General features: G+C 46.0%; 1 protein-coding gene across 1 annotated transcript; it reads right to left on the bottom strand.

The window, feature by feature from the left end:
• Window positions 1-11,579: 11,579 nt before the first annotated feature.
• LOC124656974 (polcalcin Syr v 3-like) lies at window positions 11,580-11,977 on the bottom strand. Its single transcript, XM_047195619.1, has one exon. It carries the CDS (start codon window positions 11,895-11,897, stop codon window positions 11,580-11,582), a length of 318 nt encoding a protein of 105 aa, XP_047051575.1. The 5' UTR covers window positions 11,898-11,977.
• Between the last annotated feature and the right edge of the window lie 3,521 nt (window positions 11,978-15,498).

The raw sequence follows: 15,498 nt of genomic DNA, 5'->3' as shown, positions 1-15,498 counted from the left end.
AACTTCCACCGCTACGGAGCATGAGCTCACGAAACGCGCAATTGAGAGCTACCCCAACAAGGACCTAACCCGCGGGACTCACACCAAAGAGTATGTTCCCACAAACCTTCACCCTCATGTGTTTCCGGCTTGTCTTGTCGAGCTTCCGGTTTGGACCAATGCCTCGTCACCTCTCTTGCTTCTTATGCAACATATCTTGACACATCTTGTTGGCACAATGGTTGTTGTATGTCTTGATGTTATCATCATACACTCCAAGAATCTCAAGGACCATGTCATACATGTGAGAGACACCTTATGCACCTTGTGCCACATGTCACACAAAAAGTTGCTCTTCTTTGGATTTCTTATTTCATCTTTGGCAATTGACATGGATTCTTCGACACTTGAGGACACTCATGCTCGGCTCACGCCAACCATACTTTCACAAGCTAGAAGTTTCCATCGCTTTGCCATTGCACATAACAATTTTGCCCCAAATTTTGCCGCCGATACTTGCCTTTTGTTTGTTCCATTTACTTGGGACAAGGCTACACCACACATTTTTGACACCATACAACTCTTACATGCACAAATTTTTGCCCTTCCACATGTTGGATACACCCACACTCTTTTGGTTCCCATTTTTGCCAAATGCCTCTTGGATCTTTCCCTTCGCAAGTGGTTTTTCTCCAAGTTCTTCTTCGACCGCGACTACCCAACTCTACGTGGGACAACCGTCATGGACTACCTCTTCGGTGAGGAGGAACAAGAGTCGAGGACGACTCTTCCCCAAGGGGGGGGAGATGATGTAGCCCCGGTCACCGACGTCGCTACACCAAGACCATCAAGTGCAACCCCGCCTATTGTCGACGCTACACCATGGCCAAAGAGTCCCCCAAGTGGACCTTCAACCCTAAACCACGCTACACGCGACAAGGTGAACTCCTTCCTCTCGATACTCGACCTCGTCAATACCTTGAATGGAATGCTACCTCATATCGGTGTGCTACATATCATTAGGTACAAGAATCATCGAGGAACCGGAGAGGAGGAACACCCATGGTGCAAGGAAGCGAGGGAAGGGAAGAGGAGCCATTCATCATGGTGCAAGGAAGAAGGAAGAAGGAAGAAGAAGAAGGAAGAGGGAGGAGGAGGCCCAGCCGGCCCAGAGTCCGGTCCGACCGGGCCCCAGACCGACCTGCCCGGTTGGCGACCGGTCGACCGGCTCCACAACCGGACCGCCCGGTCCCAGGCCCGGTCTGACCGGCCCCAGACCGGATCCGACGGGAACTACCCACCAAACTGCCTAAGTTACCCACTTATGTACCTTTTCGCCATGTGTTGTCTTGTAGGCCTATATATAGACCCAAGACACCCCCTTACCTCTTTAGACAAGATGATAGCTTAGACATGAAGATGAGCTTTGTCTCCCTAGGGTTTCATCCCCTTGGTATCAAGGTAACCCATGTTGGATGATTGGATCTATGTGAGTGAGATTCTAGTGTGCTCCACTCTCTCTCCCTCACCGGTCTCCGTCCCCAACACCGATCTCTCACTCCGGGATTCTACCTCGAGTCTCTCCCGTGGTGATTCTATTGGCGTGGTCCATCGAGCCACGAGGGTAAGTATCGATTGTATCGGGTAGGTGTGCGTGCGTGAGTTCCTCGTGTTCTTCGTGTTCTTCGTGTTCTTCGCGCTCTCCCTCTCCTTCCCCTTGGATTTCGGGTCAACCGCAAGATCGGGCCACACACGGGATCTTAGACCTCATCATGCTCAATAGGCAATAATAAAAGTGGTTATTATATATCTTTATGTTTATGATAAATGTTTATATACCATGCTATAATTGTATTAACCGAAACATTGATACATGTGTGATATGTAAACAACAAAGAGTCCCTAGTATGCCTCTTAACTAGCTTGTTGATTAATGGATGATTAGTTTCATAATCATGAACATTGGATGTTATTAATAACAAGGTTATATCATTATAGGAATGATGTAACGGACACACCCATTTAAGCGTAGCATAAGATCACGTCATTAAGTTATTTGCTATAAGCTTTCGATACATAGTTACCTAGTCCTTATGACCATGAGATCATGTAAATCACTTATACCGGAAAGGTACTTTGATTACATCAAACGCCACTGCGTAAATGGGTGGTTATAAAGGTGGGATTAAGTATCCGGAAAGTATGAGTTGAGGCATATGGATCAACAGTGGGATTTGTCCATCCCCATGACGGATAGATATACTCTGGGCCCTCTCGGTGGAATGTCGTCTAATGTCTTGCAAGCATATGAATAAGTTCATAAGAGACCACATACCACGGTACGAGTAAAGAGTACTTGTCAGGAGACGAGGTTGAACAAGGTATAGAGTGATACCGATGATCAAACCTCGGACAAGTAAAATATCGCGTGACAAAGGGAATTGGTATCGTATGTGAATGGTTCGTTCGATCACTAAAGTCATCGTTGAATATGTGGGAGCCATTATGGATCTCCAGATCCCGCTATTGGTTATTGGTCGGAGAGAGTTCTCACCCATGTCCACATAGTTCGTGAACCGTAGGGTGACACACTTAAGGTTTGATGTTGAAATGGTAGAACTTGAATATGGAATGGAGTTCAAAGTATTGTTCGAAGTCTCGGATGAGATCCCGGACATCACGAGGAGTTCCGGAATGGTCCGGAGAATAAGATTCATATATAGGAAGTCATTTTATAAGTTTGAAAATGATCCGGTGATTTTACGGAAGGTTCTAGAAGGTTCTAGAAAAGTCCGGAAGGAATCACTAAGGAAGGAGGAGTCGGCCAACCCTAGAGGGGGGAGTCCAAGGTGGACTCCACCAAGGGGGCCGGCCACCCCCCCTCATGGAAGGGTGGGAATCCCACTTGAGGTGGGAGTCCCACCTTGGGTAGGTTTCCCTACACATGGAAATTTTGGGTTGGGGTCTTATTCGAAGACTTGTAGTCCAACACTTGGGGGTTCCACCTATATAATGAGGAGCAAGGGGAGGGGGCCGGCCACACCAAAGCCACAAGCTGGCCGCACCCCTTGAGGCCGGCCACCCCCTCTCCCAAACCCTAGCCGCCCCCTCTCTCCTCCACCTCTCCCGCACGCTTAGCGAAGCTCCGCCGGAGTTCTCCACCGCCACCGCCACCACGCCGTCGTGCTGCCGGATTCAAGGAGGAGCTACTACTTCCGCTGCCCGCTAGAACGGGGAGAAGGACATCGTCTTCATCAACACCGAACGTGTGACCGAGTACGGAGGTGCTGCCCGATCGTGGCACCGTGATCAAGATCTTCTACGCGCTTTTGCAAGCGGCAAGTGATCGTCTACCGCAGCAACAAGAGCCTCATCTTGTAGGCTTTGGAAATCTTCAAGGGTGAGTCTCGATCATCTCCTCGTTGCTCCCGTCTTCTAGATTGCATCTTGGCTTGGATTGCGTTCTCGCGGTAGGAAATTTTTTGTTTTCTATGCAACGAATCCCTACAGCTATGAACTATGCACATAGTGCTTGGGAGGGTAATTGTTGGGTTTAAGCATCATGGCAAGTTGTGTTTAGCATGAACACCACCAAAGTCCATCTACATCCAAGGCATGCATGGCACATGCGTGTTGCATCCAACATGTGTCCCATATTTTTTCTCTGTGTATCTGTGGTGACCCGGCATACCACTGCATGGTGTAGTATGCAAGTCTGATATAACACCAATGAAACACAGTCCCACGGGTATTATATCGCTCAGAGTGGTACAACAGAAACATATGCGGGTCCAAGGCATGTCTATAGAATTACAACATCGACTCTGTTACATAAGACCATCACAGCCTCCTACTTTACAATGAGGTAAAACTGCAAATAAACTCCAGAAGAACGACTCGTAGCCTAGTCTTATCACGAACTCTATTTGTAGAGTATTTCACTAACTACAGAGGCTAAGAATAGACTTTAGCTAAATAGGAGCTAGGTTTAGGAAGCTAGTTCCCTTCTATGGCTAAACTAGGTTTTCTCCTTGTTGGATGTGGTATCTGACTCCTCTGACGAGGTCCTGTCTCGTGAAGTAGTTGTTGAATCCTCGGCCTTCGAGTTGTACTCGTAGATCCTCCTTTGATGCCTCCATATCTAAGCGGGGATTTAAGAGTGGGATGAGTACGAGCGTACTCAACAAGTTCATTATAGGAAAGAGGTGTTTAATGCACTAGCTACAGCATTAGACCAAAAAGTCTAATACCAATGCAGGTTTTCATAACCATTTCTTCAAAAGGTTGCTTTTATTCGGAAGAACTATGTCCGTCGGCCTTCACCGGTTTACTAGAACTTCATGGAGCTCCTTTCCGGCCGCGTTCGCAGTTCCATATCCCGAACGAGGAGTGACGAGTCACGGTTCTTTACACTCTGCGAGGTGTGTTGCTTTACCCATAAGAGATCTTAACCTTGGTGCCAACCGGAAATGACCCGTCCACACTTCCTATGGTGTGAGGCCCGGTATAAGGTCTAGCCAATCATGTTCCTCCGCTACCTCGAACACCCACCCGTTGTTGCATGCGCCGACCCTAGGTCCACGCCGGTCCCATTATTCCTGCAGATTTCAAGGTGGACCCCGACCACGACGACAGTGCTGGGCTCTACCATACACTCCTACGCCGGTAGCTGCAACCCATCATAGACCGCAATACCGTGGGGACTTAAGTCTTCCCCAGCCTACCGCTTGTTCTTCGAGTGACAAGTGTCTACGGACTATGCCGTGGGGACTTAAGGCTTCCCCAGCCTACCGCTTGCCACCGACAGATACAAGTGTCTATGGTAAAGCGCATTCGTTGATGAACGAGAGGTGGAAACACTTTTGACTACTCCGTCCCACTCCGGATCTTATGGTTAACACGGGTATTACGGCACAAGAATCACTGGCGACATTTGTTGTTTAATCCTAGATGGATATAAACCCTTGCAATGGAACCTCCACCATATCAACACAATCCATGGTTCCATTGCCCACCACATAGTCATATTCATAGTCATGAAAATAGTGGTTTTGGTTTTTATGCAATAGTGATAACCATAGTACTTTGCAAGTAATTTGATAGAAATACTCAAATGACATGAGCAAGTGATGAACTTGCCTTTCTTGACTGCAAGATTATGCAGACAAGGTCTTCGATACGTAATAACTCCAAATTCTGAAATAGCATCATCGTCCGGTAAGGACAATGTTTAAAGAACTGGCAAAGATGCTATAATGCATAATATGAGATGCAATCGTCCCGAGCGTAACCTAACCTCGATGATTTAGGATGTATGAGTTGTAAAGATTTCTTTAGGGTTGGTTGCACTTTTAGAATGATTCTCAAACAAGGTTCTTATTAGGGTTTGGTTATATTAGCATCATAACCAAGTGATATAAGACATCATAACAATCATACATATAAAGAATAGTGATGGAATAATATGTAAGGAATAGTTGTCAATTTTAAGTTCTACCGAACATGGTTGATGATTACTTATACTATACTTCAAAAGAATAACTTTTGAAGAACATGTTGTTTAGGAAATAATGAGTATTTCATAGAAGGATTAGGCTTCTAAGGTTTGATTGACATTTGTACTTCAAAAGGATAACTTTTGAAGAACAGGTTAAATAAGAACAAGAACTACTATAATTAGGAGCTATGGCTTCTAGGGTTTACTTATTAGATTCATTTAGTTCCCTAATAGGAACTAGTTGGGTTCTTAAACAGAATTGGTCTATATGTAGCAAGTATTAGCAGGTTTATTACTATGGTTGATTATGGGTAACATATTAAAGAGTGATGGTCAAAGTGTTGCCATAAGTTAGGGTTACGATGGCTTCACATTTGTTTCACTAAGTAATGATTAATGGCTTCCAAACTAGAGGGTTTATCACTTCCTGAATAGGGTTCAGTGGAATAGGAGCATGTGATGTGTATTACTACCAAAATTGGTACTATGGTTCATTATTATGGTTTTACTAGGGTTTGATGTTTGAGGTTGATCCTAATGTTGTGGTATGTAGGATTGATGATCAATGGTGCTAACATATTATCAAGCTAGGGTTTGCTTCTAAGTGACGCTAGTGGATCATATAGGTTTAAGTAGAAAGCAGAGACATGAAATAATGAACACATGTGAATTGGTTTTATTTTAGTAGCTCACAAACATGGATTCATTTGTGGTTAAGCAGGGTTCTATGAGTATAGGTGAAATTCATACAATTATATGAGATAAACAACTAGGGTTTTAGAGTTGGTTCTAATATGGAATGATCCCATAAAATAATGGGACCAAAGTTCTTACTTATATAAAAACTAGGTTTCTAATTTGTGATACAATTCTTAAATAAGAATTGGTAATAGGTTTGAAATCATTAATAACTTTGCAATAGAAATAATAATGAGTTTAACATCATATTATTTTTAAAAGAATAAAATATGATAAATACTATAAGGGTTTAGGGTTTTAATTAATATTTGAAGTATTGATCAATTAGAATTTTCATATGATTAAACATAATCATCAAGAAATATTTGTTGTTTTATATGGCATCTTAAGGTGAAGTAATATTTAATATTTTCTTCATGTGAAGAATGGAAACAAGAATTTATCTATTTAGTTTTTTAGGTTCTAATAATTTAAGATTTAAAATTTGGTCTACTAAAATTTTAGAGGCAATTCATATTGTTGTTCTTTTAATCTTTAAGTATTTGTTTTCTATTTTATTTATTTATAAAGGTCATTTTCTGATACTTAATTCTATTTATGGTTTTTCTTTTTATCTTCTTAAATGTTTAAAAAGTTTTTCTTTTCTAAAAAAAATTGACCCAATGATTTATTAGGTTGGCCCAATGGCCTGACCAACCAGGCCTGGCCCAAAGGCCCGAGTCGGTTGGGTCTAACCCAACCCGACCCCCAACTCTCTCGCTCACTCACCCTCTCTCGTACACGAGGACGACCTCACTCGTTCCCCTCCTGGCGATGGCGCCTATGCCGTTCCGGCCACCACCGCCCGGCCGGCCATGCGGCCGACTCCGGCGCCGCCGCTCGCCCAGGAAGCTTCGCCACCTTTCTTCTTCTTCACCAAAACTTCCTCGCCGCGGCGCCCCTGTCGCCCACCCCAGGCGCCCCTCTGTGAACCCTAGCCGCCTCCTATTACGGTCGCCGCCGGCCGATTCTGGTGCCGCCGTTGGTCGGCCTTGCTCCACCTCCTCTCGTACGCAAGACCCCCTCGCCCGATTTGGCACTGGTGGTCTCCAGCGGTCACCCCCGACCCCGGAACCCTAGCTCCGCTTCATGCCTATCTGGTCATCGCCGGCCGCTCCTGGCGTTGCCGTCTGTCGGCGCCGCCCCGGCAAGATATTCGCCGTCGGCCCCCATCACCTGGACGCTCTCTGCTCCTGCGCGTGGCTCTGCCATAGGAGTTGCTGCTGCCACCCACCACCTCGACGCCTACTGCGGTGAACTGGTGGCGTGGCGGCTACTTCGTTCTCGACGCCGGCTGGACGGTGTTGTAGGCGCAACCCCGGCGTCGACCTCTTCCTCTATTCGTCCGAACCACTGTGAGCTATACCCCTTTCTCCCTCTCTCTCTCTGTCTGCTCTATAACGATGAATTTATTGGCCATGAGCTTGTGTGTGCTTGGCCTGATTATTGCATATGCTTGTGAGTGCCATTCCTGTGCTGTATGACTTGTAAATTTGTCAGTCCAGTGCTGATTCTAGTGTGTTGTGCTTAATATGATCCCTACAGTTATTGCATCTACTGCCTGAGATTGGTAATTCATATGTGAAATGAAATGCTTCCTTTTTGGATGGATTAATCCTCCAAAGCATGTGTAGTCTGTGGGGGCATGAGTCTGATAAAACTGAATGTATAATTTCGGTTAAGGATTTGGTTACATTTGTTTTTATCTCAAGCATGTGTTGAGCTATGGCAATATACCGAGTATTGATGTGTACAGAGACCTGATTTACTTGATGCTTGTTGTGAGCTTGTATGCATATTTGTGATAGTTTTACTGGAGATTTGAGATGATCCATTAATTGTCTGTGATTCAGTATGTGTGGAGCAAAGTTAATTCTGTGGTCATCCCCTGATGGGTTAACTACTGCTGCTACTTGGGTTACTTGGTTGGCCTGGGAATAATTCCTGGACCCTATGTAAATCCTGGTGACATGTTAATTAGTTGTGACTGTTTATGGTGATGACTCAATCAAATGCACAAATGCTACTGGTCAAATCCTTGCTTAACAAATACAGTGATGTCTCTAATTGGATAATTAATTATCCAGGCATTGTGGCTGGTTGTATTTCTTTTACTGTTGAAACTGAACACACACTACAACATGCACTATTGAGTTGAGGTTTGGTTTGGGCCTTGACTATGATATAAATTGATGCCCCATTTAATTCATGGTTGAATTTGAGAAATGAAATAGAAGTAATATTGCTGGATGATTTACTTGGTGGATTCTGGTGAGCTTATGGTATGCTTGTTATGCTCTGATTGATGGGAATACTTACTGGATAATGTGCATACATGACCAGACCTTGTGGTTATGTGGATGGCTTGCTTATACTTAAGCTGATGATTTTGTAGCTTTGATTTACTGTCTTTTCTTATTCTGCATAAGTGCTCATGTGCTTCTTACCAACATATCTACCCTGTGGTGCCTCAATGAGTGTGCACAGAGTATGAATCTGTTAGAGTGAGACCTGGTGCTGTTGTGCTTGTGTAAAATAGGAAATAGACATTGATCATAGCTGTATGATTAGATGATGCCAAATGTCCATCCCAAGCTCTTAATGATGCTTGAGTTAATTTGAATGGACAGATCGATGCTTGCTTTAGCCGATGATGCAAAGGCTGAGGCATAGATTTGAAATAAGAACAGATACTATGATGTGGCTTTTCTTCTCTGTGATGACTTTGAATAGCACCTCTATTCAGGACTGAGAGAAATCCATCTCTCCATCCTCCTAGGTAAAACCTAGTTGAAGGGTAGTGAGATTGGACAGATTTATATTACTCCCCTGATTTACTTGATATGACTATGCAAAAGATAGGAACATAAACTGCAAGATCTGTTCTCTGAATTGCTACCTGCTGTACTTGGTAGACTATCTTCTAGATGCTGACTGCTTCTTGTGATTAGCCTGCTCCTCCTCCTAGCTCCTGATCTGCTTGTTCCAGGCGCTTTCCAGCTTCTTGATCTAGATTGGCTTGTTGACGATGATCTTGCTAATCTTCTGGCTTGTTGGATCTTCACCACCTCGACTTGAGCCTGCTTCTCCTTATCCTGATACTTTCTCTGGCTTGGTTTGGGTGATGATCTCCTTCTTTCATTTCTGGTTTGTTTCCTGTGGATGGTTTGATGTTTTCTGGATAAACTCTGAGGGTGGTCGATGGGCTACTCCTGTGCTGGGCTAATCAGCTATGTATGGTAAGGAGTATACTTTTATATGATGTCTTGGAACTGTGCTGAGCCGACAGCTATGCCATGCAAAGCTTGTGTGTGTGATGTCTGCTTGCATAGTGCAGATCCCAACTTGGTACACTCCCCCTAGTGGATATGCATCGGCTGGAAAATATCTTCCTTCCATTTCTCTTTATTTCTAACCAAGCCACTTGGCATTGTTTCTATTTTGTGTCTTCTTTGTTTGTCTTGCAGGTGCTCAGGCTCAACAAGAAATGCTTGAAGAAGTTAACTAGTTTAGCCTTTTGCAATTCTTTGTAATCTTCATTTTCTTTTTCATTTATTCACTTTCTGTAATGTTTTGTAATAATTATAATTCAAATGGATATTGTAAATGACAATGTATATTGTGTGTTAATCAATAAAGCTCAAGTTTTCCCTAATGAGCTTTTGATATATTATCTATTCTTTTATATTTCTTCATTTTCCAATTTCTTTAATTGTTGATTGGATTGTTCATAATTTGATTTATGATATACCAAATTGAAGTTTGAATTTGAAATTCAAACCTAACTTGTTTGAATTCAATCATACAACTTAAAGTAGATTATGAAATGTTCCCCTCTCTTCTCGGAACCCTAAGTTAATTTAGGATAGGTCCAAGTTTATCGTACTCTCGAAACCCTTAATTCTATCTGGTGTCGAGAGAGAAACTTGTTCCCCCTTATGGGTGTAGTTTTATAAATAAGCGCGAAATTTTCCCAGATTTTCTATGCATGAATGCAATGCACACATCTGTTTTTTCTATTTTTGTAACCCCAATACCTGGGACATTACAGTATCCTCTTTCATAAAATCGACCCGCTGGCCATTAGTTTTCATCCAAAAAGATGGGCCTATCTCCATTATACACAATTAGGTGATAAAGAATCTAATTAACACGAGGCATGCTATTTGATGCCTCAAAGGCACCTAAATTAATTAGCATTTCCAGATTATTTGACCGGAATATATATATCCGGTCGATGGGATCACAAATCGACATTTGAACAATCAAGCGACTGTGTCTTGTGGCTACATCGTAGTTTTCCTAGAATGATTCCCTGAATGGTTATTTTGACCAATCCTTTTCCAAACAATAGAAAGACTGGTCAAAATGGCATCAGAAAGAGATGAAAGGAGTTGGAAAGAAACATGACAATGATAAGTGTCCAAGCCCGTCGTTGTTTGCCTTGTCATCGTCATAGTTATAAATATGAAAAGTAATCTACCTTTGACCCCCAAATAACCATGCCTCATGGACCAACATTTGTGTAGCATGCGCTCTATAAGCTACAAATAGCACATCACATTGACAAAAACCATAAAAACCATATTGAGCCCCAGATGTACATTCCACGTGAATGAGTATCATACTTGTTACAACTATATAGAAAAACGGTCATTAATTACGGTAAAAGGAGATGAAAGAGAGACGAAAAAAGGGGAAAGCAAGTAGCTTGTCATTATCCTCGGTTCTTTTCCGAGGATTGTCATCATCGTAGTGTGATAATACTTACAAAAGAAGAGTTGTTACTTCCTCTTCCTAAATTAATTAACGCGGCACAAGTGTATCCCTAAGCTGTGTCAATTAACTTAGGCCGAAGAAGGGAGTACTGTGAACTTTGAGAGTTTGCGCTATATAGGTTTTTTTTCGATAACGGGATATATTGCGCTATATATATGAACATCTTAGTTAGAGCTGTGCTTTCATGTTGTAGGTACAGATTTGCATAGCCATGTCTTTTTCCTTACATTTTCCGAGAACTTCAAGGAATCAAGGTGCGTGCACAAATGGTGGGGTCTTGTAAATCCAGACGCGACTTACATTTTTCAGTCAGTTCGGAGAAAGTATACTGTACATTCACACAAGGAAAAGGGAAATGATAATTTCTATGCAGCTGCATGAAACTCTTACTAAAACGGTTTGATAGCGAGCAGTAGCAACACTAGCCAGTCATGCGCACGGCTTCAGTTGTAGTGGAAAAGAAGCAAAACTACAGAACATACGGTTTACTAATTTCGCATCTGAGATGACCTTATTATTAATCTACTTACATTAGTCATCCCGTGCGCGCGGCACGTACGTAGGCAGTACGTAGAACTCTGTTCTTCTAACATGCGACGATCCGGACGCCGAGGTTCCTCCTCGCGAACTCGACGAGGCCGTCGATCTCGCTGTCGTCGATGAATCCGTCGCCGTCGGTGTCGGCGTAGCTGATGCCGCGCCTGGCCCGCCGCCCCGTGAACCGCACACGCAGCACCCGCATCGCGCGCCGCAGCTCGTCGCGGCTGATGCGCCCGTCCCCGTCCGTGTCGAACCGCCGGAGCCACTCCTTGAACTCGGCCGCCGTCATGGCGCCGTCGTCGTCGTCGACGGCTCGCTGCAGGCTCATCCTGGAGGGCCTCACGAAGCACAGGTGTGACGCCATTGGACCAAAATACAAGTTTGTGAGAGACCTGAACGTGCTAACGTCGTGTGCCTAGTCACTTTGCCTGTTTGGCAGGTTAACCGTTGTGTGTGAGTGGATGAAACCTGCTATCCTGGCTGCTCTTATATATGCACAGCGCAGCTCCACGAATCCGTGAAAAGAAGCACATGGAGCGATATGCAGAGATATATGCATCCCTATCCAATGACATCGCCCGTGTAACTAGATCTGCTCTCTGTGCTCGAATAGATTCGATGGACCCATCTGTGTCCGAACCCTGAAGTCTATTAATATTAGTAATTCTGATTAAAACACAGACAGTTTACAGTTACATTACATTGTGCCCATTGCTACATTGACAGCTGAGTTGTTTAGCATTCGACTAGCTCTAATGATATCGTTGTAATCATTGGATTTGGATGCAGACAGACAGATAACCATCACGAGTTCAGTGGAACGAAAAATATAAATATACAACGAAATACATCGACTAGATCATAACTGAAGCTTTGAACGAATGAAAGAATCTGCTGCACGTGGACTGAGCAGGAAACGGCTACGTACCGGTGCGTCTGAGTAGGCAACGACATTGGATAGATCAGAATCGTGCAAAGCTACGCAAATAATGCCGGCACATTATATGCGAATCTGCAAGGTGACGCTGCACACAAGAAAATCTAACCTGATAACCACTCAAAAGATGGAACTGGATTCCTGGACTAGGCCTGCAGGCTGGCTGCAGTATCGTTACGTATCGAATATTCCTCAGTGGTATATTGTTTCTTGCAAGTGTTTCATGGTTAAACAGAAGTTAATTCCGGAGAATAAACTATGGACTCTTTGGATTGCCGGAATTTCAGTATGAATTTGTGTAGGATTCCGGCCAGTTCTTTGAATTATTTACAAATTCTCTTTGGATCAAAGAAAATGGTGCCACCGAAATTTCCATGGATTTGTTTCATATGCCTCAATACCTACACGGTGGCGGAGCTGGTATAGAAGTGTTGGGTTCAGTTGAACTCAACGAATTTCATGAAACCTTCACTAATCTGCACTTTAACTTGTCTCATTAGTAGATGATTATCACATAACCAGTAGAACTGAACCCAATGATCTTTTCGTCCAGCTTCGCCCACCTACAGGAACTTCAACATCCACTACAAAAGCAAAAATTACTCATTTGTGTAGGATCGAGGCACACTCTCTATTACCATGCAAAAGATGGGATTGGATTCTTGGAATAGGCCTGCAGTATCATTACGTGTCGAAGATTCTCTAGTGATATGTTCTTTGTTCCAAGTGCTTCATGACCACAGAAAAGTTATTTCCATAGATTAAAAGACCCTCTTTGGACCGTATGAATTTTATGGGGTCTATGTAGGATTTCATGTTTCAACCCCTTAGAATTTTTTTCTTGCAAATACCATCTCAATTAAAGGGGATTGTGCTACAAAATCCTATTAACTGGTGTTCTATGTCTCAATTCAAGATAAACTTCAGCATTCACTTCAACCTCTTTTTTTTTATTCCAGTTCATGTGCGAAAGAGGCATAGTTTCTGTGATTTTCATGTGTCAGTCCAAATCATTACTCTTGCTTTTTTTTGTGTTGTGCAAACCCTTTTGCAATTGCATCCGCATAAACTTTATGTGTTATCATTCCTCCTATCTAGAGAAGGGAGAAGCCCCAATTTCACAAAGTTTTGTCGACCTTGGTACGGGGTCTCCAGGCAATTGAAGCACATTGGTCAATCCTGAACTTGGACTTCCCTCTCTCGAAATAGGCTTGCGCCCCGCTTTATAAATAAAGCCGCAACGGCCGAACCGATACAAGGTGGTGAGGAGAACCTCTTACAAAGCAGATCAAGGATAAACAAAAAAGAACACGAAAACCAAAACTTGCGGCGACATTGAAAACGGCCCGAGTTGCAACGGAGCTCCACAACGGCGCCCCCAAGAGGGTAACGACGCATCACGCCGCCGCCGCCGAGACCGCAAGGTCTAGGTTTTCACCTGGAGCCGTCCCGCAGGGAGGATACCCACAACGACGCCCCCAAGAGGGTTGCGACACCCGCAAGCATCGCCGTCGGCCGGCGCCGAGGCGCCGAGCTTTCGCCCGGAAGCATCCTCACACCACGCCCGGAGAACTTAGCCGCCCGCAGCCACCGAGGTAGGTTTCCGAAACAAGATCTGGGAGCTACCAAAGCCGAAGCGCCGCCAACCCCAGGAACACCCATCGTCCGCTCCACGCCATCCCCATGACCGAAGAGTGGGACCACCACCACCGCAACGTTGCCCGCCGTAGAGCCAACCATGCAGCCCGCCTTCCGGGGCCGCCGCCCCGGCCTCCCACGAGCTCGAGCCCATGACCTAGCCAACACGCGAAACGCTGACGGAATGGACAGGGCAAGCCAACACCATAGCTAACAGTCATCAGGGCCAGCGCCAGCTAGGGGAGGGGATCCGCCCTCCGGCACACAGGGTGCCCACCGTCCGGACGTGGTAGCACTACCAATTAGGCCTAGATCAGGCCCGACCGCCTGCCAGGCCCGGATCAGGCCCCATTAGCCGTGTTGCCGCGCTGCTATGCCCACGTCGCCGATGCCATCCAACTGTAGCTCTGTGCCGAGCCAACCCATGCCGCCACCGGCCAGACCACCATGTGTTAGGCAGATGCCATGAGCAGCGTCACCGCGACCTCACTCCTCGCAAGACGGCCGCGACCGAGACCGCACACCGCCGCAAAGGAGCACCCCCGCCGCAACGCCCGGGGACGTAGTTGCACCGTAGCCGACGCCACCACGCCGCCGATCAAGCCCGTCGCTTTGTCGGCCTCCAAGAACTCGCCTTTGAACGCCGAGCAAGAACATCCGACGACCCGCCCGAGCAAAATAGGGGACGAACGCGAGCTGCCCGGGCCGCCGGATCCGGGCCCACCTGGCCCGGACCTAGATCCAGCCGCAGTGCAGCCCGGAGGGTGCCCCGCCGGCGGTGGCCCTGCCCAGGCCCGCCTGGCCATGGACAGTGCCCGCAGGGCCCAGATCGGGACCCAACTGGCCCGACCCGCGCCGCGCCGCCAGCCTGCCCCTCCGACGCCGCGCTCCGCCGCCCTGCCCCGGCTCGCGCTGCGCCGCCACCGCCTTCGCCGAGAGCCGCCGTCGCCATGCCTTGCCGCCGCGCCGCCGGACCGAGTCCCGGACGCCCCGAAGAGCACCGCCGCCGGCCGCATCTGCCCCGCGCAGAGCCCCGCGCGCGCGGGTAGGGAGAGCCCGCCGCCGCCGGCACCACGCGGGCTTTGCCCGGCGGCGCTCGCCGGCGGCGGCGGGAGGAGAGGAGGAAGGAGGGTGGGGTGCGGGGAGAAGCTAGGTTTTCGCCCCGGTCGCCCGCGGGGAGCGACGCGGAGCGAAGTATGCTCCGCCGCCGACCAAATCAACTGATCGCATCTATTCCTCGAACTTGGACTTCCCTCACAAAGCTTGATTCTAGCGCACTGTGATAAATATGTAAAATCCGAACAAGTAATTGAGGAGATTCCCCCTGGAATGTTCATTTTTTATTTTAAAGAAAGGCTTTTCTGATCCAACTGGGAAATGCACTGGAGTT

This window comes from Lolium rigidum, chromosome 5 (genome assembly GCF_022539505.1).
Source record: "Lolium rigidum isolate FL_2022 chromosome 5, APGP_CSIRO_Lrig_0.1, whole genome shotgun sequence".
Taxonomy (NCBI): domain Eukaryota; kingdom Viridiplantae; phylum Streptophyta; class Magnoliopsida; order Poales; family Poaceae; genus Lolium; species Lolium rigidum.
This window is presented reverse-complemented; position numbering and strand designations above follow the sequence as displayed.